Source organism: Manihot esculenta, chromosome 1 (assembly GCF_001659605.2).
Source record: "Manihot esculenta cultivar AM560-2 chromosome 1, M.esculenta_v8, whole genome shotgun sequence".
NCBI lineage: Eukaryota > Viridiplantae > Streptophyta > Magnoliopsida > Malpighiales > Euphorbiaceae > Manihot > Manihot esculenta.
The window spans coordinates 35,342,886-35,366,945 of NC_035161.2; the positions used below are offsets into that span (position 1 = coordinate 35,342,886).

The 24,060-nt window shown below is 34.1% G+C and overlaps 4 protein-coding genes across 7 annotated transcripts; all 4 read right to left on the reverse strand.

The window, feature by feature from the left end:
• Positions 1–754: 754 nt before the first annotated feature.
• Positions 755–2,879, reverse strand: LOC110630975 (scarecrow-like protein 9). Its single transcript, XM_021778648.2, has one exon. The coding sequence runs from the start codon at positions 2,703–2,705 to the stop codon at positions 984–986; it is 1,722 nt and encodes a 573-aa protein (XP_021634340.1). The 5' UTR covers positions 2,706–2,879; the 3' UTR covers positions 755–983.
• Positions 2,880–6,310: 3,431 nt separating this feature from the next.
• On the reverse strand, positions 6,311–9,875 carry LOC110622628 (scarecrow-like protein 33). The gene is made up of 2 exons (XM_021767245.2): positions 6,852–9,875; positions 6,311–6,701 (listed from the first exon to the last, which is right to left on the reverse strand). The coding sequence occupies exon 1, from the start codon at positions 9,294–9,296 to the stop codon at positions 6,948–6,950; it is 2,349 nt and encodes a 782-aa protein (XP_021622937.1). The 5' UTR covers positions 9,297–9,875; the 3' UTR covers positions 6,311–6,701; positions 6,852–6,947.
• Positions 9,876–12,115: 2,240 nt separating this feature from the next.
• On the reverse strand, positions 12,116–15,356 carry LOC110622712 (scarecrow-like protein 14). Its single transcript, XM_021767342.2, has one exon. The coding sequence runs from the start codon at positions 14,564–14,566 to the stop codon at positions 12,284–12,286; it is 2,283 nt and encodes a 760-aa protein (XP_021623034.1). The 5' UTR covers positions 14,567–15,356; the 3' UTR covers positions 12,116–12,283.
• A 2,374-nt stretch (positions 15,357–17,730) lies between these two features.
• LOC110622784 (telomere repeat-binding protein 5) lies at positions 17,731–23,712 on the reverse strand. 4 transcript variants are annotated; one of them, XM_043959585.1, is made up of 11 exons: positions 23,420–23,712; positions 21,820–22,018; positions 21,455–21,719; positions 20,858–21,358; positions 20,540–20,752; positions 20,381–20,443; positions 20,191–20,270; positions 19,636–19,871; positions 18,798–19,115; positions 18,491–18,557; positions 17,731–18,124 (listed from the first exon to the last, which is right to left on the reverse strand). In XM_043959585.1, the coding sequence occupies exons 2-11, from the start codon at positions 21,898–21,900 to the stop codon at positions 17,951–17,953; spliced, it is 1,998 nt and encodes a 665-aa protein (XP_043815520.1). In that variant the 5' UTR covers positions 21,901–22,018; positions 23,420–23,712; the 3' UTR covers positions 17,731–17,950. The 4 variants fall into 4 exon arrangements, with proteins under 4 accessions (XP_043815520.1, XP_021623310.1, XP_021623155.1 ...); XM_021767618.2 differs by having other exon boundaries at positions 20,381–20,416; positions 20,858–21,719; XM_021767463.2 differs by having other exon boundaries at positions 20,858–21,719.
• Positions 23,713–24,060: the final 348 nt, after the last annotated feature.

Sequence of the window (24,060 nt, forward strand, 5' to 3'; positions counted from 1 at the left end):
TATAACCTATGAAATTAATAAATAATTGTAGTGTTATTTCATTGTTAGGCACACTGTGAAGTCAATAAAATTAAAATTATTATAATATTTATTCTTAAAATTATTCAAGCTATAAAAGTAAGAGTATAATTCATCATTAATCTTTGTGTTGTAGTTAGTTAGGAGAAAATTTAATATATTAAATAATTTTTTTATTAAAATATAATATATTTATTTTTTTAATTAAAAATAAAAAATTACAAGAATAAAATATGAGAACTCTCGAATACACTTACGAGAGAAGCTACGTTCATTTCATCTGGCCTGTTGTTCACATTAAGCACTGTGATATCTCCATATTTTTTTATGGCAACTTTCTTCCACCGTTGAAGATGTTGGATTCAATCAAAGTTTATTATATTGTTGAGCAAATCAGTATGAATTTTATGTGGCAGAGAATGTACTCAGCACAAAAATGTTTGTTGGAATTTCCCAACAACGTATAATTTTTCTTTAAAAAAAAAATTGTTCTTTCCTAATCCACAAACTTTATCTAGTATTTTTTTAACAATTACAATAATATGTGTTTATAAAATTATTTTAATTAAATATATAATTATTTAAAATTTTAAATGTTTATAAGTTAATTTTGATGACGTAATTTTGGTCCCATATTAGGACGGCCATTAGGGTGAATCGCAAATTTATATTCTTTGTCTAATAATGACAATAGAGTAAAGTTCTCCATTAATGGCGGCTCTTATTATAATTATTTGGACAAGGAATTCGCTTATAATTAATATTTTATTAATTAAAAGATGTTAGTAATTTTATATTCCAATTTTGCTAACAGTTTTATTCATTAATGCAAATAATCTAACTAGTTTTATGATTCATTAGTAGAATTAGTATTACATAAACTGTAATTTTCTTTGGATATTTCTAATTCCTCCTTATTTTAACAAAGTTAAAATCAAAAATAAACCTAATTTTCTTTGGAAATGCTAGGCAGATTTCCAACAAGAAAGAGCAAATAAGATTCGTCCTTTCCATCCCTGAACAATCCAATGTCCATCTTCATACATCAAAAAGTCCTTATGGTAATGTAACTTCACTTGTTCCTTCATATTTTGCATCATCTCCTGCTTCAATGGCAGTTGCCTGAGCCCCGCTCTCAAATTTCTAACATGCCATTGCTTGTACGTCTCTGGTCTTTCAAGCCTCTCTGATCCTTCGCAAGCTATCACATTCAATATCCGCTTTCCATATATCTCTTGCTCAAGCACCATCCTCTCTGGAACATTGTGGGATACATTGGCTTCAAGCATATCAAACAGCGATGAGAAGTAGAAAAGAGCCTCTCGAAACCTCGTCGTGAAGAAGGGAGCATTATAGCCGCCGTTAACTATCCCATGAATGAACACGCTTGGATTCATCCTCCGTATCATGTTTAGAATGTCATTCCTCTGACAGTTTATGTCTGTTTCATCTATTGTCTCATCAAGCAGGTTCCTGGATCGATATAAACATGTAACTATGGTCTTTTCATCTCTATGAATCTTGTAATCCTCAAATCGGATGCTTTCCCATTTTTTGGATATTGCAGTGTACTCGAACGGGACATTAAGTCTCTCACAAAAACTTGCCAAGTAACTTCCTGTTTCCTCAAGCTTTGTTGCTGAATCGAAAACAGGTTCAGGGATTTCTATTCTTGTAACACGAAGAACAGGAGGCCCTCCAGGTCTTGTTGAGAGATGCTGGATTAAGGAGGACCAGGGGAAACCATACACGACACCAAAGTGTATGATGTGGAGCCTGTCTGCTTTCTCTGCAACTTCCATAATTGTATGGAATGCGAAGAAATTCGATGTATTCAAGAAAGGGCAAGCTGAAAAAAGGAGCTTCCAAGCATCCAACATGCAAGTAGCCGGCAACTTAGAAGCAGCAAATGCCTCACTCGTACGACCAACGATTCGAGCCTCAAGAGCATTAGCAAAGCAATGGGCAAGCCTCTGGGATCCATCACCACAAGGAGTAGAATGCTTCCTAATCTGCATTAGTAGTTTACTCGCTGTTTTGTGATCATTGACGGCTACAGCTTCTGCACAATGAAGCAAAAGAGTGCAGAGATCAACCAATTTTCGTGTTTTAACCCTGCGAGTCATTTCACCATTGTGTCCTCTTGATTGTCCATTGGGATGCAGTATCCAGCTGACTGAAGGATTAGTGTTAAAGAAATCATACTCATGATCATCAGTGCCCCTTTTACCTTTAGTTGTCTTAGCCGCCGCCACAGGAGTCACTCTATTGTTTGCAAAATCAAGAATCACTTCTTTTCCAGTTTCCACTTTGCATCCACTGATGGACTGCAAATTCTCGGTTTCAGAAACGATACCAGGAGGAGGAAAAAAAGGGGATGCATTGGACTCCAAACCGAGTGGCAAAGGTGTAGCAGTTACACATGAGGACTCATGCTCATGAACATCGCGAATCATCAAGCTAGAATCCGCCGCAAACATGCAAGCGGAAACTGGGTTCTCTAAATCGGTAAAGGGGAGACATTTCTGACCAAGAATATCATGGAAGGACTTTTCAGCAGCCTGGAGATCGAGAGCGTAGTGTTGTAAAATGCAGCAGTTTTGCTCCTCCAACTCTTCCTCCATAAGAGTGTGGTTGATGCACTTCAAAATAGCATCGGCTGAAGGATCCTGAACGACTGTGTTCATTAGACTTAAAGAAGGATTTCAGGAGTACGTAGTGACAAGCAAAATGAGATGACCATCAGGAATTAAAGAGGTTTATAATTTGTTTGTGAAGACTGAAGAGCAAATGAACAAGAACGCATCTTAATTTCTCTTCAATAATTTTCATTTTTTGTCGTTTTCAGTGGTTACGGCAGTCAATTCTCTGTGCGGACATTTGCTTTGATTTACTATTAGCTTGCTGAAATGAAATGATTTTCTTCAACCATGTTAGGTGCACAAAGAACTCAGGTTTCATCTTTAATACCATATTAATCAGAGAAATATAAATATTCTGAAAGAGAATCCTAAAATGGGCAAAACCCTCCAAGTTAAACATCACAATCTAATTGATCATTTTCTGTATGAAAAATATTTTTTTAGATTGAGTCTATTTAAATCTATGATATAATAATTACCTAACTATTTAATAAATTTAATATAGTTGCCATAAATTATTATTATATATATTTTTTGAAACAGTAAATTATTATTATATATAAATTGTAATAATTTGAAAAACTGATAATATATGCTTGTTGTTATAGTAATAATTTAATTATTTTTTTATTAAAAAAAAAGTAAAATCTATATATTTTATGATTTGATTTTATAGTAAATATAATGCAAACTAAAAAAGTTCATATAACATACATATATGAATTCAATTATATATATTTTTGAAGATAAACATATTTTGACAATTTTGTGCAAATTGAATTATTTGTTAAATTCTGACAAAAAAGACAGAATTATTTGTGGAATAATGTTCCGCAAATAGGACCCATACCACAAAATTAGAAAAGTATGTGATTGACCGAGTCAAATTCAACAGAGCAGAATCCGGTTCCTGTTCAGAATCCACCGTTTAATTTATTTTTTTAACTAAACTGAAACTAGTTTGATTTGATTTTAGTCTAATCGATTTGATTTTAGTCTAGTTTTAAAGCTATCACGATTTTGATTTTTTAAATTTTAATTTAATTTTAATTTAAAAAAATTAAAAATAAAATAAATATAAATTTTAAGTATTATTTAATATATATTTTATTCAACAAATAAATTATAAAATATATCCATTTACATTATATAAAAAATAAAATAATATATATAATATAAAAATAAAAAATATTTAAAATTAAATATAAATAATATTTTTTATAAGTTAAAAATAAATTTAAATTTAATTATTTAATAATTTAACTTGTTTATATGTCAATTTTAAATGATATAATTTTTTAAAATAATTTATTTAAAAATAAAAAATTAAATTGAACTAATGAATTTTAATCCAATTTACAAGAGAAAAATTCATAATCCACCTCCTTAATTTGAAATTTCAACTCAGTTAAAAAATTGAATTCCAAATTTGATCCATCTTATTATAATTTAATTCACAGTTGAAACTAAACCATAGCATGTCTACATGCATGACATGCGAAAAAGGAAACTTTAATCCTTTTGATTTTTAGTCCAAAAATATTTTGGAAACTGTGACCAAGTTTTATAATAATCTGTTGGTAGTTTTTCTATGATGCATTTTTCCCTTGTTAAATTAATTAAAATCTTACCTTAATATTCTGAAAAGAAAAAGAGTCAAAATGCATGGGTGGATAACTTTGACCAAGAGCAATCAAAAGAGAATATTCCCAACAGTTGTTGGCTGCTCATTTGTCTGTGATGGTCGTTGGTTAAATTGGTGACTTCACATTCAAAGCCTCAATCCGCTTTTTTTCCGAATCAGTACCTTTTTCTTTCATCATAATCAATATATTATGCAAGGCGACCCATATAAGTCCAAAACATATAAACATAAATTCTTCTTATTATTATTTTTTAAAAGTAAAATCACTTATTATATTAATAAAATTTCGTCAGGGTGATATCATTCTAAATAAAGATATTATTTTAAATAGAAACGATTATATCTAATAAATTATTTAAATAAAATATGAAACGTTAGAATGACATGACGATAAACTCATATAATAGAAATATCAATTCTAGAATTTAACAAATATTTATAATCGTTTAAAATCAAACTCAATTCAAAAATATTTAAATGTATAGACCAAAGAACTTGAAATACCTGCAAACGGTTCATAAGAATGCAGAAAAAAAATTCTATTACAAAAAGCAAACCGTGACGAAGAGTTAAAATTTCAACAATCAGCATATCATTATCTGCGAACAGTGACGGAAAATAAATATCTAATTATTATTATTATATGTTAAATATATTATTATTTTAGTATTTATTTATTTTTTTTACCATATAAATTATACCGTAAAATTAATTCTTGATAAATTTGATTCATTATAAATTTAAAATAATAGGTATAACAAAAAATTTATATATAAAATATATAAAATTTACATATTTATAGATATTAAATCTATTAGACTGTTATTATTAGCCATCTTTAGATTACAAGAAAGTTAACAGTTGTAATTATTTTTCCAATACCTTTCCTTTGAAATCAATGATTTCTATAAAAATTTAGTTTATTTTTCTAACAATTCTTTTATTGGTAATGAATAAATTTAATTTTTTTATTTAAAAATTTTTTATTTTAAAAATAAAAATATTATGTAATTTTATAAATAATTATTTAAATATTTTAATTATAAAATAAATCATATCAATTAAGGGAATAAAGAATGAGTGAAAAAGGTTTGCATAGCTAAATTATCCACTGTATTACAAGAATGATGAATCCAGTGGCCGCCGATTTGGAAATCAAAACCTCCTTCCCAACCCAAAATAGACAACAGTCATCCATGCGTCAAGACAGTGAGAGCAAGTGGAGCCGCCTGAGTTTAATTTATTAATTCAGAAATCAGAACTTAATTTTAAAAGAATTATTTAATACTACCCCTATATGCTCCACAATTATACACTCTTTTTGTTATATATTTTTTTAATTATTTTAAAATTATTATCCATCTTATTATTTTACATTATAAAAATATATAAATAAATTATTATACTCTATTTAATTTTATTTTATTTTATATATAATAACTTTGATATCTTAAGAAAATGATTGTATGTTGAATTGGAGCAACTACCTTAATGACATATAGTCATCTGATTTCTAAAAATGATTCACAAGAACCAATCACATGATAAAGCATGTGTTCTTCTTCCCTCTTAAAATTCTTACTTTTCTTTCCCTAACCTTTTTATAGTGGAAGACATTATTACAAAAACAAGTGTTCCATTTCCATTACCAGCATTACATATCAAGCCCAAAATTCAAGCTTTGTTTTCAATCTCTTCAAGGAAAAAAATTAGAGAAATTACTTAATTATCTTACATACAAGTTAAAAGTTGTTTAAGCTTATGGTGCATCTTACCCATTTGACGGAGCATGAACTTGTCTGCATACACTGGAAACTATAAACTAAACCAGCCAAGCAGCCAGGAAACTCAAATACCAACACCAGCACAGCTCACAAATGAATGATAAAATATGAGTAGAATTAATGATTCAGGACTGAAATCAAGTTAATGAAGAAAATGCCATTGATGAAGAGGTGAACATGCGAAAAACAAAGCGATACTCCCATCAATTAATTAGACGAAATCCAAAAATCTCACTAGCTACTTTGATTCATCAGATAAAGATACATCCAAAGTCATGGATTTTACAAGCAAAAACAAAGGTTCAAAACCTTCTAAGATCGCCATAACTTCAAGAAAGAAAACCCATAATTCCATTATAAATTTCCCAAAAAAAAAAAAAGCCAGTAGCCTCTATTGATCTATATTACAGTCACCTAAACAGAGGGTTTCAGGCTTTTCCAATGCTCAAAAAAGGCAATCATGTCCAGGTCATAGGTACTTCTCATTTCACACCATGATTGACAGGCCTCCAACCATCAAATGCACTAATTGAAAGTCAAGTTAATGCTTTAATATGAGAATTCTCCATCTGCATAAGGTTCTTCTGTAAGAGACAGGCAGCACTATAGTATCTGAAAACACAAGCACAAAATGATTGGTTCCAAATAAATACTAGTAAAACATTCCGAGTTTTAAAGATAAAATACTTGTACATGCATAAATGTTTATTTACATTATAGAAATGAGGAAAAAGTATTCTGAAACTTAAAAAGAATTGATACCTTTCCCCAAATCTGCAATTATCCAAACCTACCCAGCTCCAGATGAACTTGTAGTTTTCTATTACACCTGCAAATGAGATGCAACAAAAAAAATTCTTATGTAGGCACCCAACAGCTGGAAGCATAGATTATTCGACCCTTCCATCCCTGCAGCATCCAGTTGCTGTCTTGATCAATCACAAAATCCTTGTGGTACCATGCCTTCATCTTATCCCTACACTTTTCCATGACCTCCTGGTCCAACGGGAGCTGCTTAAACCCTGCCCTTGTAGTCCGAAACTGCCACTGCTTGTAGGTTTCTGGCCTCTCAACTCTTTCCATGCCCTCACATGCTACGACATTCATGGCCTCTCTCCCACAAAACTCTCTCTCAAACTTCAATCTCTCTTGATCCTCACGAGGTATAGTAGAATCAAACATATCAAACAGAGAGGAGAAGTGGAAAAGTGCCTCCCGGAACCGTGTGACGAAGAACGGAGCATTGTAGGATCCATTAATGATAGCATGAACAAAAATGTTGGGTTTTATCTTCCGAATTAAGTTAAGAACAGCATTCCTTGGGCAGTTCACTTCAACTGTCTCATCAAGTAGGTTCTTAAACCTACACAGACAATTCACAGCAAGCACCTCATTGCTATCAATCTTAAGGTCCTCAATTGGGATTTTTTCCCATTCTTGAGCAGCAATAGGATTGTAGTCAAATGGAACGTTAAATCGCTGACAATACTTTGCCAAGCGACGTCCTGTCTCCTCAATTCTTTCTGCTGGCCGGAAACCCTGTTGGGGCAGCTCTATCCCTGTAATCCGCAGCTTGGGAGGCCCACCAGGCCGCATTGAGAGAAGCTGGATAAGGATTGGCCACTGGAAACCATATAGGACACCAAAATCTACAATATGAAGAGTTGTTGCATTTTCAGCTGCATGCAATATCATTTTGTTTGCAAATAGTATTGAGAGCTTCTTAAATGGGCAGGCATGAAGCTGAGTTTTGTAAGCTTTCAACATATCAGCAGCAGTCATCCTCCTTGAAGCAATAGAAGTGTAGAAGTCTTGCATTCCAGTCCCGCTGCCAGCCAAGCGTGCCTCAAGACCATTGGCAAAGTAATGAGCCAGTCTCTGAGACCCATCACCCAAAGGGGAAGAGTGCTCCCTAACCTGTTTCAGGAGCTCATTTGCAGTTCTGAAGTCATTTGCCGAGGCAGCTTGTGCGCAGAGAATCAGTAGACTCCTCAAATCCACTGTTTCTTTTTTCCTGCTCTGTTTTTTAGCACGAGACTTTCCACCATTTGATCCATTTGATTTTTCATTTTGCTTTGGGATCTGGCTTGCTTCATCCTGCTTGACTTCAGGGCCACAGCACCATTGTTTACCTTTCAACATCGGCCAAAGCAATACTTTATCAAACATTTCCGATAATTCACTCTCTTCCACATATACTGCAGACTGCTTGCTACTCCTCCCTTGTTCTAAATCTGAATCCTCTCTTTCGTGATTCTTCCTACCCCTTGAGCCATTTGGCGAGCTCCCCCTCTCAATTTTCTCCTCCTTCACTATAACCACTGGAGCCTCTTCCTTTTGTCCAGTGGCGAATGCATTACTCTCTAAATCAACAACTAGTTGACTAGCTTTAGGAAGGAATTTACTAGCTTCCTCTAAACCTCTCTTAAACTGCAGCACAGATTCTGTCTCACTAAACATATTCTGCAACATCTCACTCACAGAAGAACTCATAAGACCATGGCCAATATCAGGCAGACCATTTGAAGAATTCACCGAAAATTGAGAACTGGAATGTGAATTGGACTGCAAATGGTAGTCATAGGGAATATAGGTTTGCAACAAAACTGAATTTGATTCTCCAACATAACCAACCAACTGAGGATCAACAAAATCACTGGTGGCAGTGCCAGTGCTAGGGCTACTGCTAGTAATCCCACCAAAATCACTACCACTACCCAAAAGATTGCTATCAGGGCTCTCGAGGTTGATATGGAGCTGGGGGGAATTGATTGAAGGATATTCCTCACCAAGCACATCATACAATGACTTCTCTGTGGCCTTTAGGGCAAACGGATCATAAAACATGTGGGGCTTGTCTTCCATGTTCTCTTCCATAAGCATCTGGCTTATGTATTTGAGTACTGGATCTGAAGAATCAGTATCAGTAGAGGGAGAAGAAGCATCTCCCTCCGGACTACTGCCGGGAGAAGGTTCAAAAGATTCTCCCCCTGGACTAAACTCTGGGATAAATGACTCTCCCCCAGGACTAAAGGCAAAGGACAGACCCAAATCATTTGCAACAAAATCAGAGGAATCAGACAGAACATTCACGAAATTAAGATCAGAGGAAGGGCTATCAAAATTAAATCCACTTTCGTCATCTGGGTGTCGATCAGAGTTCGGAAAGATGGATTGTTCACCAATTACTGTGTATTTAGGATCCATGATAATCTATCTATGCCTAAAAGTCAAAACCACCAAGAACAGCTCTAATAGATGAATTCTGAGTTAAATGAAGAAAAAGATTCAACTCCAATACAATTTATGACCAAGAACACTTGAACTGAAGATGATCCTTCTTGCATCCAAGAAAGGGTAAAATTTTTCTGAAACTTCAACACAAAAACAGAAACTAACAACAGCAAAGAGGATATCGATGAAGTAAAATTATGAAATAAGAAACCGAAGCCAAAAAGAATATTGCAAGCTCAAGAACCTTAGACCTCCATGATCAATTGCCAAGAAATGAAAAAGAAAGAAACCCCAGAAGGAGCAGCTAAAGGTTGTACCTGTGGGTGGGAAGAGAAGCGCTGGAGAAAATGGAGACCAAAGAGGCGGGCTGGCGTTGAAGCATACATAGAAGAACTATGTGCGGTTTCTAGTATATAAGGAGGTGGTCAGGCAGCAATCAGCAGAATGAAAGGGCGGCGATATATCTTAATGAAAGGATCCTTCCAGGAAGCAAGAAGCCAGCTAGAGTAGTGATCCGATCCGATTTAGCGCTGTCTTCTCACCAGAACACACGACCGGCTATAACTATAGCCATTACCTATTCTCCCAATCTTTGACTTTGTATTATCTCTCGACACTCGGCCTTTGACTATAGGTTACGTGGCATTTTTTAAGAGGACATTATAATTATAATAATAATTATTATTATTAGTTCTGATCCAAATTAAATTCAAAGTTTTACAATTTTCCTTCTTGCTTATTAAAAAAAAAGTATTTAAAATTATAATAAAATCGCCGAAAATGTATTTATATTAAAAATTTATTTAGATTCAATCTTAATTTATAAACCTTTGCCCTGATTTTTTAAAATCCCCTTTTATTTTTTTTACTCTTTACTTAAAATAAAAAAAATTTCACAACAATTCATTTTGTCTAATTTCCTTTCTATTATACCCTTATTTAAAATGAAAATTTTGTGAATTTTTCTAAATATTATTTTAAGATAAAAATGTTTATAAAAATATTTTATTAATTAAAATTTAAACATTATAAATATAAAAAAAGGAAATAGAAAAGCTTTTTATGTAAAATAAAAATGGAGCGAAAAAATCCATATTTCACAAATATAGATTGGCTTAGTGGCTTTCATTGTCTGGTCAAAAGTCAAAACCATTGAATTAATGAATTCGGGTCAAATAGGGCACTTTTCAAGTGGGGACCACATGAAAACAGCAGCAGCATGAAGGTGACAAAAAGTCAACATGCAAATTTTTTTTATTTATTATTAATATTTTGAAAGGAAGAAAAACACAGCACAGCAGTGATGGCTTGGAGAAGAAGCGTTTCATTACATTTTGCTTAGTACTTGAGGAGCAAGTCTCTCCCACCCACTCATTTATTTTCCCACTTATCTCCTCCTCTATTTATTTATTCAAAAATTATATAATATATTAAAAAATAATCAAGAGATTCCATCAAGGTTTTTCTTTCTTTAAAATACATGGAGAATCCAAATAATGGTAGCTGCATACGCATACAAGTACGTAATTTCAATATAATTTATTTATTTTTTAAATAATATCATAAACTCAACACCATGTGTTACCTGTACCTATATATATATATATTAAGTTTAAAAAACTAAAATGAATGGATTTAACCACTTGTAAAAAGCAGAAGAAAGCCTATTCAGCTCAGAATTCACAGATACCCATTGTATTCTACATCTCTACTTTCCTTCATAAATACGTCACCATCACTAGAATAACTGACTTTTTATCATATCTTCATTTTATTGATAAAATTCAAAAACCTGGGCCTTAGTATAATTAATTGGCACGAATATACTTTGGTATTCTTTATATAGTATGATCCTAATTATAAATAAAATATATAATATTTGCATTTTATATATAAAAAAAAACAGAGATAAGAAATGGGATTTTGCTTGGTCCTTATTGGCCTCTCTCTTGGCCACCTTCTATCAACCAATCTGTATCTGTTGACTGAGACCTCTTCAAGTAAACGCAGATTAGAAAAATAGAACCATACCCAATTTATCCAATTAATTTAAATTGATTGAAATCTGTCCTCTACTGTGTTCTCAAACATTATCTTCCTACATTCTCATTATCTTTTTCTTTTACCTTTCAACCTTCAAACATGGTAACGACACTAATTGGAGCTTTTGTCTTCTTTGAATTACTAAGAATTCCTCATCAATAATGAGACAATGTTCCCCACCACTGCTGGTACATTGAATCTTCAGTAAAATGTTTCGCTATCAGTCACCTTACCTGGGACTACATTCATGGGATTCAATAAGATTAAAAAAACAAATAAGGAACAGTCTTTTGCTTGGTAGCCAAGGTTTTGAAGTAATAAGAGAGACTTGGACTAGCTGTTGCTTGCATCATCACAACTGACACACATTAATAAATTCTGCACCTTCATACTTCAGATAACATTGACTTCAACAGAAACTTTCCTTGTATCTGAACAAAATTTACCAGAATTGATCATAGTTGACTACGTCCAACTTTCATTTGGTTGGGTGGTTGGCACTGTTAGTGATAGGAGGAAAACAATTATCTCCAGAAAATACCAACCAGAAAAATTTTATAATTCAATTGAAGGGTGCTGTAAATCAAAAGTGCCAAAGTGGCACATCCAGTTACGAGGCTTGCCAATACTGAATCCTTGACCAAGGACATTTCCAGTGAAATGCATTCCCAAAAGAACAAAAAAATATAAAAAGAAACATGAACATATTGACAACATCATAATCACATCCATGAGCAAAGGGCTTTGGCTAATTATATAACATGCCATCTATTGAATTATAATATTAAAGGTTCGATTAGTACAATCAAATATAGATACAACTACCAGGTCTACTTCTGGCTCTCTTCATCTCAGGCAGCTTCAACTGTGAAAATACTACTGTGGAACCGTTCCCCTAGAAACAAACTATGTTGTTCCTATGCAGGAACCCAGGCGCTGGATGCATAAATAATCCGTCCCTTCCATCCCTGCAGCATCCATTGGCCATCGTGATCAACCACAAAATCTTCATGGTATCTTGTCTTCACTCTACACTTGAGTTTGTTTAGGAGTTGAGGGTCCAAAGGAAGTTGTTTCAACCCAGCTCTCATGTTCCGAATCTGCCATTGCTTGTATGTCTCTGGTCTTTCAACCCTTTCTGAGCCCTCACAAGCTATGACATTCAAAGCTTCCCGACCATAGAACTCTTTCTCAAACTTCAACCTCATTTGATCTTCACGGGACATATTAGTATCAAACATATCAAACAATGCTGAGAAGTGGAAAAGAGCCTCCCGGAACCTTGTGACAAAAAACGGGGCACTATAAGACCCATTAACAATGGCATGGATAAATATATCTGGCTTTGTCTTACTGATTAAATTTAGAACACTATTCCTGGGACTGTTAACCACAACTGTCTCATCAAGTAGGTTTCTAAATCGGAAAAGACAATTCACAGCAACAAATTCACCACCATTAATCTTGAGGTCTTCAATTTGGATAGTTTCCCATTTCTTTGCTATGGCATTGTACTCGAATGGAACATTATGGCGCTCACAATATTTTGCCAAGCGGCGGCCTGTTTCCTGAACTCTCTCTGCAGGTCGGAAACCACTTTGTGGAAGCTCTATCCCTGTAATACGCAGCTTGGGAGGCCCACCAGCTCTTTTTGATAGGCGATAAATGAGAGCAGGCCACTGGAAACCATATAATACACCAAAGTCTATTATATGAAGGGTTGTTGCTTTCTTAGAAGCAGCCAGAATACTGTGGTTTGCAAAGATGATTGCAATCTTCTTAAATGGACAGGCAGAAAGGTAAGCTTGGTAAGCTTTCAACATATCTGCAGCTGAAGCTTTTTCAGAAGACAGGGCAGTGTAGATCTGGGTTCCTGTCCCAGCCAAACGTGCTTCGAGGCCATTGGCAAAGCAATGAGCTAATCTTTGAGACCCATCACCAAAAGGCGAAGAATGCTGCCTTATCTGCTTTAGTAGTTCATAAGCTGTCCGGCGATCATCAGCAGACACAGCTTGTGCACATAGAACCAGAAGGGTCCTCAAATCAACCACTTCCTTCTTATTGCCTTGTCTCTTAGCCCGATTCTTTCCACCACCACCAGGAGTAGATCCATTTGTTTGTCCATTCTGAGGCAATGTTTTGCTTGATCCACTCTGCAAACTGTCATTAAGAATACATGTAGGAGGTCCACATTCTTCCCCTGTGCATACCAATACCTTATCAAACATCTCAGCTAGCTCGCTTTCATCTGCATATACTGCAGACTGTTTGTTACTCCTTTCTTCCTGCAAATCTTCATCCTCCCGATCGTGATTCTTCTTTCCTTTAGTCAAATTAGGCAAATACTCCCTCTCCTCTTTCTCTACCTTTACTGCCACCTTCATGTCTTTTTCCTTCAGGGCTGGCATAGATACAGTTTCCAAATCAATAAGCAGTTGATTACCCTTAGGAAGGAACTTATTAGCTTCCTCTACACCTTTCTGGAATTGTAATGCCAATTCACCGTCACTGAACAAATTTTGCACCATAATCTTACCAATAGAGGACCCCATCTCACCAAAATCATTTCTTGCTAACCCATTTTCTGATTTGATTGGCTCTTGTGAACTGGAGTTTGCAACAGATTGGAAAATGAAATTAGTAGGAAGAGGAGTTTGCATAAATGATGGTTTAAATTCCCCAAGCTCACCACTCCATTGTTCAACTGAACCACCGATATTAGAACTGGAACTACTATTGCTGCTATAATCATAGGAACCACTAAAAACACCGTCAGGACTATCAACCAAAAATTGGTCACCATAGAAATATGATTGATTAGGTGAAGGCAGGTTCTTCTCACCAAGGACATCATACAGAGATTTCTCAGCAGCTTGAAGTGCCAGAGGGTCATGGAACATGCATGGTTTCTCTTCCATGTCCTCCTCCATAAGCATCTGGCTTATGTACTTTAGGACAGTCTCCGAGAAATCATTATCATCTGAAGGTGAGTCTGCATCTGTGGTCATGATGGATGACAGAGAAGCCTTACTGGGATCTAGGTCAGGCAAAACAAGTGAACTGTCTACAGAGTTAAAGTCTAGGGTGTGTTTGAATTTGAAACCGTTAATAGGGTTTGAATACTGATCTGAATCAGGGAAAAGAATATCATCCTCAAATTTGAAACCAGAGATTCCAGAAAAACCCGAATCTGTTCCCATCAATAAAACCCTACTCCTAACCCTAACCAATCAAACTCCAAAAATTGAACTGATTGGCTGACTGCTCTCCACTAACTCAACTATGAGCTTTTAAAGGCAGACAAGCGCAATAATTTTGCAAGCCAAAAACCCAACTTTTAGGTACTTAAGCAGTTAAGTGAGATCAAATACCCATAAATTATTCAATGTCTCCACCAAAATCTAAGGCAAAGTTGAAAAACTACAGAGATTTACACCAAAAACCAAAACTTTCATCAATACGGAGAGATCAAAATACCCAAAACGAATCAAACAGAGGGATCTTTGTCTTTTACCCAATTAACAAGAAATCTCAGCTTTATAACTAAAACCCACAAAAGCACACTAGTTGAAGCTAGCAGAGACAGAAATTAGAGCAGAAATAGGACAGGACGAAATGTTAAAGCAAAACAGGTTGAAGCTCGAAGAACTATTGAAAACCCGTAATTCTAGGTGCTAATCTTAATTAAATGACTGAAGAAAAGGGATAAAAAAATTGATTAAACGAAGAACCTAAAACTGAGAGCATCAGCGTACCTGAGAAACAGAGAAAACCAAAGCTAAAGGATAAGAAGCATTATAGTAGGAAGGTTCTCTTTAGCTTTTGTAAATAAAAGAGAATAAATATTGCTTTTCTGTCTATATCTAATTACAGAGACTCGGTGATAGAGTAGGTTCCGATAATTTCAGGAAGCGAAGAAAGCAACGTTACCGGCCATTTCCATAGGACCCTCTTTTTCCTGAATCACTGCACAAATTTGATAAATGGAAAGTTATTATCTCCATCCAGTTGTTTATACCAGCCATTGATAAAACTTTATCAATATTATATTCATAATAAATTATTATTTACGGACTAAAACCTTTTAGTCAGGTATGCGTACATTTAACTAATTAGAAACTCCTTTTTTAAAAAAATTAATTATAAATTATTAATAAATTTTTTTAAAATTAAATATTTTAAATCTTAAACTAAATCTTTTTAATTTATTAAAATTATAATTAAGAGGATTGAATTAAATTTAAAAAATTAATAACAAATTATAATATAATTTTTAAAATTTTAAATTATTAATAACATATAATTTTTAATTTAAATTTTATATTAAAATTAAATATAGGTTATATTTATTATATGCAATATTAAATATATTATATTAACTAAATATTTAATATAAATAAATTCATATTATATAAAATATTACATATAAATAATATATATTAAAATATTTATATTTAATATTATAAATTATATCTATTTTTTATATTTAAAAATTTTTGTTTTCTATTAATAATATTTTAAATAAAATAAAATATCATATATTTTAAATAGTAAAGTTTTATTTTTTTTAAATTTTAAATTTTTATTAATAATTATGATATTATATAAAAATAAAAATAAATAATTATTATTATTATTATTATTTGCAAATGGTCCCACAGTATACGCAGGAGGAAGGGGCGATTGGTTCCATCATTACATCGTTTCATGGTGGTGTGGGACCCATTTCCTACACGGTTTTACCTGTTAAGTTGCGGCCTCTTCTATTAGTCAAACGATTCGTGGGGGAACCTTTTATTCCGTCAGGTGCACCAAGGTGCCACACGTGTCAAATGATGAAACGTGGCCATCGAAGTGGAAAAATACAGTAAACGCGTCAGTGACCCACGCGCACACCCCTACACGTTCTATTCCGTGAACCACTTGCTTTATTTTCTTCACCGACACCCACTCTTACTTACCGCGAACTTTACAGTCTTTTTTAAAAAAAATAATTATTTCGTAATTATAATTTCTAATTTCTAATTTATAAAATTCATGCATATATTGATTGGAGAATGAAAGTAGCTATAAAAGTATTTAAAAAAAAAAAGAAATTATTATTAGGATTCAACTTCTGCATTCTCAAAGCTTAAAAAATTAAAATAATTCACACATATATTATTATCAGTGCTAAAATTATCTATTATATATAATTAATTTTTTCTGAAATTTAAAATTAAAAATTTTACAATCTTAAAAATAACTCTAATATCAGTAAAGTATAGATCATTAATTCTAAAAATTTAATATCAAATTAAACTTATTTCATTGTGATAAAATAATTGATTATTCATAATAATTTGACATTATAATTAAAAAAAAATAAATGAAACTTTAATAAGAGATACTTGGTATGACCATTACTATTACCATATTTTTTTATATATATAAATTGTTTTGATTGGGATGGAATTCCTAAAACCGGCTCTAGTACTATTAGTATAAAATTTATTATAGTATGATCTGAATATTGTTAGACAACGACAAGTCGTATTTGTGTTTGAAGAGAAATATCATATTTTTTGTATTATTTTCTCCTTAAAACATAAATACACAATAAATAAAAATACTATCACAACTTGTAAAATATAAATTCAAGTACACAGGTGGGCTCTAATTAAATGGATTCCCCTCTAATATAAAATGTGAAACTAATAAATATATAAAATATCAATATGTTTAGAAATTATTTTAATTTTTAAAATTCAAACGCTAAATTTCAAGTTAATTGAGAAAATATAAATCTTGCCATATGTATATATATAAAGAAAATATGCATCTTTTTTCACAAAAGTAATATAAATAAACATATTAGGCCATAGTATTTAATATGAGTGTATTAATTTAATAATGAAAATATTAACAAAGCACAAACCCAAAAGGCCAAATGGGCTACAAACACATACTACAACCAAAGCCTCAGCCTCAGCCTCAGCCTCACCCAAACAAGGTTATCTACATAAAACTTAAAATTTTGTTGGCCATACATAGTAGTAGGATAGTGTCTGTTGATGAATAATAGGAAAGGAAATGGCTTTATAAAATTGTAGCCACAAGAGTATCTATTTATCTATTAGGGTATAATTTTAGCAAAAATTTGAATTAGAAGATTGCCCTTTTTGTGAAAGAGATATGAGACTGACTTTTACATTTGTATTATATGAGTTATGACATCATTTGACAATGATTTTTTAGGCTTTTAATCCATTAATGCTATCTCCAACCATGTCCAACCACTACCTACTTGTCCTCCGTTAGCTCTTGATTACATTTTCTTTTATGTAAGCAAATTTCTAAACCTTAATGAAGGATGAAAGAAACATTTGAATCGAGTCACAAAAGAATTCCGTTAGCACATCTCTTATTCCATCACCATTTACAAGAGCCATACCTCTCCAGGAAGGAAAAGAATCAAGGCCAGAGCCACAGAATATTACACAAGAATTCTTCTAACATCTTTATTTTCATTTATACATTAAAAATAACAATAATACACATGAAATCTACCACTCTAATTTTTTTTTTTGTCCTAAGCTCCTCATTTAGAGCTCTAGGGAAGGCGGCTGCTGCTGCTGCTTGATGTGCTGCTTGGCTTGTTGGTGGGACCAGTAAGCATGTGCAGTTAGGACCCTATCCAAAAGCTCCTGGGGGACAGGCTCTCCCCTCCTTTGTTGAGGGGATATTCTTGCCGTGTGCACAAGTGTTTTCCATTTGTCCTGCATTAACCATAAATATTACCCTTTCAAACAACGGACCACCATATCCACCATTCTTTTCTTTCTTTCTTCAATTTTTTTTCCTTTTTAAGCAGGCATTAAGAAACTTGAATAAGGGCAAAAGGGCATGTTAATAATGAGGAATAAAAACAATGTCTTGTTATTTTAGAGATAAACCTACACAGACAATTAAAGGTAATGAAGTTTTATCTAATCATAGCCCAGTTCTGCAAGCAACCATTTCTCAGATAAATTAACTCTATAAATTATCCAATCAATTATATATCTTAAGACCAGTTACCAAGAGAAAAAAACAAAAACAGAAAGATCATATGAGCTGGAAGAGATAAAACTAAAAAGACTCACCTTCAGATCCACATAAGTTCGGTGCTTTGCATTGTCAAAAGCTCGCAGCTTGACATCTCGCCATCTGCTGGGATTCACAAATACATCAAAATTTTCCCTTTTTTTAAACAGAATTGGAAAGAGAGAAAACAGCATTAAAAATTCATGATCTTATATTTGCTATGAGATAGTCACCACCAGACGGGCCAAGGGCTAGGCTACAAATTATCTTTGCAGGCCAATCCAAACAAACCAATCTCAGTATAAAATGTCTCCACCAGCTTTTCCTAGTTACTTTAGCTGTGAATCATCAAGACAATAAATATACCTGCCAGTTCCTAGTTTCTCAACTGCTTGCACCAAGGCCTCAACTTCAGCAACAGAGAAAGGTCGACGAATTCGGCGCTGCACAATCTCAGAGCGCTTTGATTTTAGATCTGCTGGAACCACAGCTAGTGCTTCTATATTCATTTCTGGCACAGGAACCAAAGCTTTTGAATCAGTTGTGCCTTTTTCAATAGACATAGCTGTAGGAGAGGGTGCTGAATCATGGTCACTTTCAATTAAATTCCCTAAATTAGTCTGATGAGGCTCAGGAGAAGCAGCACAAGTGGCATGATGTGCAACGCTTGGAGCTGGTGGATACCTGGTAAAAGAACTTGTTCATCAGCAGCCAACTTGATTATTTAGATCTGGAGAGGAAAAGCTCAAGCAGACCATTCATAACACTCATCTCATTGTTCACAAGTTTAAGAATTCATGAACAATTCAAAACCTAGTTTAACTTAATGATCTGATTTTCCCCAGCATCAAATCATATTTCTTTTTAATTCAACATATTCTTTCATGTCATTCACTGCAAAATTCTCAAGCTCTAAAAGCAATTTTTAGTGCCATAAGGGTTAGACATGTCAGTATGGAAGTTCAATCCCTAGTTATGAAAATGTAACAAAAACAACAAACAGAATGTTAATTTTCAAACATTCTTGATTCTCAAGCAATTTAGTTCCTTGTTATTTATCAATCAGTGGAAAGTCAATTTCTTAAATAATAATTGTAAAAAATAATGAAGTGGATTGTCAAAACAATGCTTATAAGCCTAGTATATGAAAACAAACAACTGATAGGAAATGAGCTCAAATTCAACTTGTTGAAGTGCCAATTACCTGCTTACAGGCTGTGCTGTGTCAATCAGAAAAGGAGAATCCACAGGGCAAAAAGAAGGGGCAGCCCGAGAAGAATTGGGCTCTAGGCTAAAACCCAAAGCATCCAATTGATTATTGTGACAAATTCCAGTCTGCTGTAAAGTTTTATGGTCATCTCGAATCTTCTTTCCCTGCAGAAGTACACCAACACGTAATCCACCTCCAAGTATAGTGGTCACAGCCTCCATGACAGTCCTCTGTGGAAAAATTACGTATTAATGCACACTGGAAACCAAGTGTCCAAATTCTAATGAAAAGGACCTACATGAAAAGGCCCATCAAAGAATTGGCTAGTGCATAAGCTTCTATAGAATATGCAAACGAAACATAAAAATAGATATGCCAATATGCAATCACTCTTCACAACAACACATATGGAAATGGGCAGTGCAGGAGCCCCCAAATCTTGGTTGCACAATGATGTAAGTTTCTTCTTTATCATCTAGCCATATGCCTACGACACTGAGCAGTAAGAAAATTCCATTATCAGAATGATAATAATAAAAAATGTTATACCTTCAATAAACCAACAGTTGCACTTTCTGGAATCTCAATAAAAAGCTCGGGTACCTTGAAAGATTTTATCCTAAGCTTCACTGAGTAAAAGGAAATACATCTTCGTGTAAGAAACTCTTCGAATGTCACACACCAACCCACTCAAAAGAGTACATATGAATCATTTCATTTCCATCAAAGATTCTCATACCGTGAGAATGCCTAGGTCGGAATGAATTGTGTTGACCTGCAACAGAAGATGGGGCCTCAATAGCTGCATGAGAAATTAGGATCATCACTGAAAGATTATATTTAGCAATAAATCAGAAAAGTTAAAGCAAAATATCAGAGCAGAAATGAAGAAAAAGACCTGCATGCAGCTTTGAACAGGAACCAGCGGCATCTTCATCATTGCCCTTCTTAGGTGAATCAGAAACAAACTCATTACTCATCCCTTCTCCAGAATCTAATTGTGAACCATAGGCAAAGTGCTTCCTCTTTTTGAAAGGATATAGCCTTTCTGATCTCTGATATTTATAATAGTTCTTCCTCTTGTGGTAAAGAGGCTTTGAATCAGCACCATCTGCATGCACACAATCATTTAAAAACAGAACAAATGATTTAGTAGCATGGAAAATAATGCTGACATTTGGAACGAGCATGTAACTTTAAATCATAAAGCACTTACCAGTGTTAGAAAGTGTTGCATCGTTTGATCTTGGAGCTCCTTTCCAGTATTTAGAAGCCAAAATTTTCCTTATTCTTCGATCTCCAATCCGTGGTGCTGGCCTAAAGAATTTTTTTGTGGTGCTAGGGTGAGTACACCCAGAGGAGTTTTCGTCATCATCTCTACTATTAACATTTACATTATCCCCATTTGTTGGGTACGAACTATGGGAATTGTTGTTCCCACGCAAAGGCACCTTGGTACTACTGCCTGAACTGACAAGTGTATGAGGTTTTTCATCCCAGACCACTGGATCCTCAAAGCTGCACATGTTAGCCACAGTGCCATTTTGTACCTTGCCACATTTATGGGGCTCATCTTTTATTAGTTTTTTAGTTTCACGCTCTAGTTTACAGTTATCAAATTCCCTAAGCAAAGAGGGGCCAACATCTAAGTTGCCAGCAAAAGTTCTTATTTCATTCTGGCTTTTGCTATTCACCATCATCCCAGAGCCAATCCTCTCTGCACACTCAGAAGTCGCTACTGTAGCAGCTAATCCTAAATTGAGATCATTCTCAGCATACAAATATTCTTTGGAACAATGGTTTTGTTCATTACCTTGTGAGACAAGCTCTGAAACAAAGAAGCTCCTAGTTATGCTTCCTTGATCATGAACTTCAACCTTCATATTTTTCTCATCATTTTGACATTCATTTTTAACAGCATTATTGGCAACCTTGCAGTGATCTTTGTCAGCTGAAATATCACTAGAACTGGGAGTGTTGTTTCCTTTCTCAAGCAATAAGTTCCCAGCTACAATGGCCAACAAGTCAAATGCACACATTTGGTTCTCTCCAGTTTTCTTCTTAAAGGAACTCCTCCTCTGCAAAAGAAAAGTGCACAAAAATAGATCGGAGCTTTTGTTACGCAGATAAAAAGGACAAGAATTGTTGAAGCAATAACAGAAGAGCAGTGTACGTTACCCTTGCCGATCTGGTAGCTCTGGGTGTGGGAGGAACCTGATAGCCATTGAATCCGTAGTCTAACCTTTTCTGCAAAACCATATCTCAGAGAAAATACCAAGAAGGACACATCACAAGCAGAGAAACAGCATTTCAGGTTCCAATTTTGAAATGCAAATCTTGCCAATCATTTGAGGTCACAAAACCCAGTCAGAGGAACCTGACAGTGACAACAAACAAAAGTAAGCATCTAGCGATTACTTATTTCATGATTGTCGACCGGATATACATATTTCGACAATAAAACATAGAACATTAGAAATTCAGACAGGAAAGGGGCTCTACATTAGATAATACCAAAAAGGAAAAATACATGGGTGACACGATTTAAAAACAGAATAGTGAAACCCATCAACCAGCAATAAAATATACAGAGATAAACAGGAAAAGAAAAATCACAAACACCATCATCTCAAAGGCACAACAACCGAAGTTCTTGCTTCTGGTAATGAATTGGCAATATGGACTCGGGATTTGCCAAACTTCCGACCAGAATTGAGACATCTGATCAATAGTCTGAAGTCACTATTCCTTGTAGCCAGTTCAACCCACATAGAATCCAGAGATACAGAGCAGAAACTTTGAGCGACGAGTATAATTTATAACAAGATCCTAATGATCTAAATACACCAACAAGTGCACGACTGAAAATTAACCAGAAAACATGGAATCAAAGAAGAGAGAAAAGAATGGCAGAATTAGGCGCATAAAAAAAAAAAAAACTAAAAGAAATGAACAGCATAAAAAAATGAGACTTGATGTGCTACTGACAGTTTGAGGTACAAAATAAATAAATAAAAAATAAAGGAAAAAAAAAACAGCATACGCCCAACATATCTTTACTCCATGCTTTCTGTAAATTCCAGACATAGAGATCTAGTTTTCAGTTCTATGAAGGAACATCTTTGGAAAATTTAACAAATCCAAAAAAAAATGATGGAAGGAAAAAAAAAAAAAAAAACCATTACAAGACCCTGATAAGGGGGATCGATGTAAGAGAATTTAAAAGAAAAGAAAGATAAGTTAAGACACTCTTGCAGAAAATTCTGTTCAATTCAGACAAAAATAAGTTTCAAAGATCTAAAAACCTCAACCAGAAGTTACCTTGAGAGGATTTATTTAAAAAAAAAAAAAAAACTCGGTAAAAAAAATGACAATAAAAATTAAAGCAAAATTCATATTTAAAAGCACAAATCACTTTGGAAATCAGATCAAACCCGTTGAAAGCAGAATTGAGCATGAAGAGGCAAATCCATTCAAGAAAATACAGCAAACAGAAGAAATCTAAATAAAGAAAGGAGTTAAAGCCAATAAAACAAAACCACAGACCCACTTGACTTGTTAAACAAAATGAATGCAAATCAAGAGTTTAAAACTTTGAGTGAAGTAACATTATTGGGGTTAAATGTTCTTTCCAAATTCCCCTCTTCCTTTTCCCTTCCCATTGTTTCCCAGAAACCAAACACACTGTTCTAAAACAGGAAAATTCCATCCCACCCATAAAACCCAGACCAAAAACATAAACTTGAATACAATTGGTGAACCAAACTGTACGTCTCACCTCCTAGCAAGGGTTTTTCGCCGCAAAGTCAAAACCTTTTACCCTTAGAAAGCTATGTGGCAACGGAATTTTCAAGATTTGAAAGCAAATGCAGAGATCAAAGAAGAAAGCAGAATTCCCCTTCCCCAAACACGAGAGCTTCCCACGGATTCTCTCATTTTCTATCCCATATTTTCTCAGGAAAACGTAGTTTCAAATGATACCCATTCCCATTTTTCTTCCTCTAAAAATCCAAGATGAAAACTCTCTCTATTTCCCTTCCTTCTGATTGCAAAACCCTCTGAAATCATCCAACCTTTGCTTAAACCCCAGGTATTATACAATTGACCCCGCTTACCGGACCTATTGGTAAGCGCTTCGAAGTGTACCTGCTATAGCCAGTCACGCAAACCACCTAAAGACCGGTTCTTCGTTATTGGGTGACCCACTAGTGGTTTCAGCGGCTTCAAGATTTTGCCACGTGGACAGCAGTGGGATCCTGTGGCTTCCTGTGATCCATAGGATCGAGAAAAGCGTTGGATCACTAGAGAAAGAACTTTGTCTTTTTTTTAATTTTTTCCATTTTTCATTTTTTAAAATTTTTATTTTTACGCAATTCTGTAGGGAGCAAGTGCAGAAGTGAGCTGCGCTCATTTGAATAT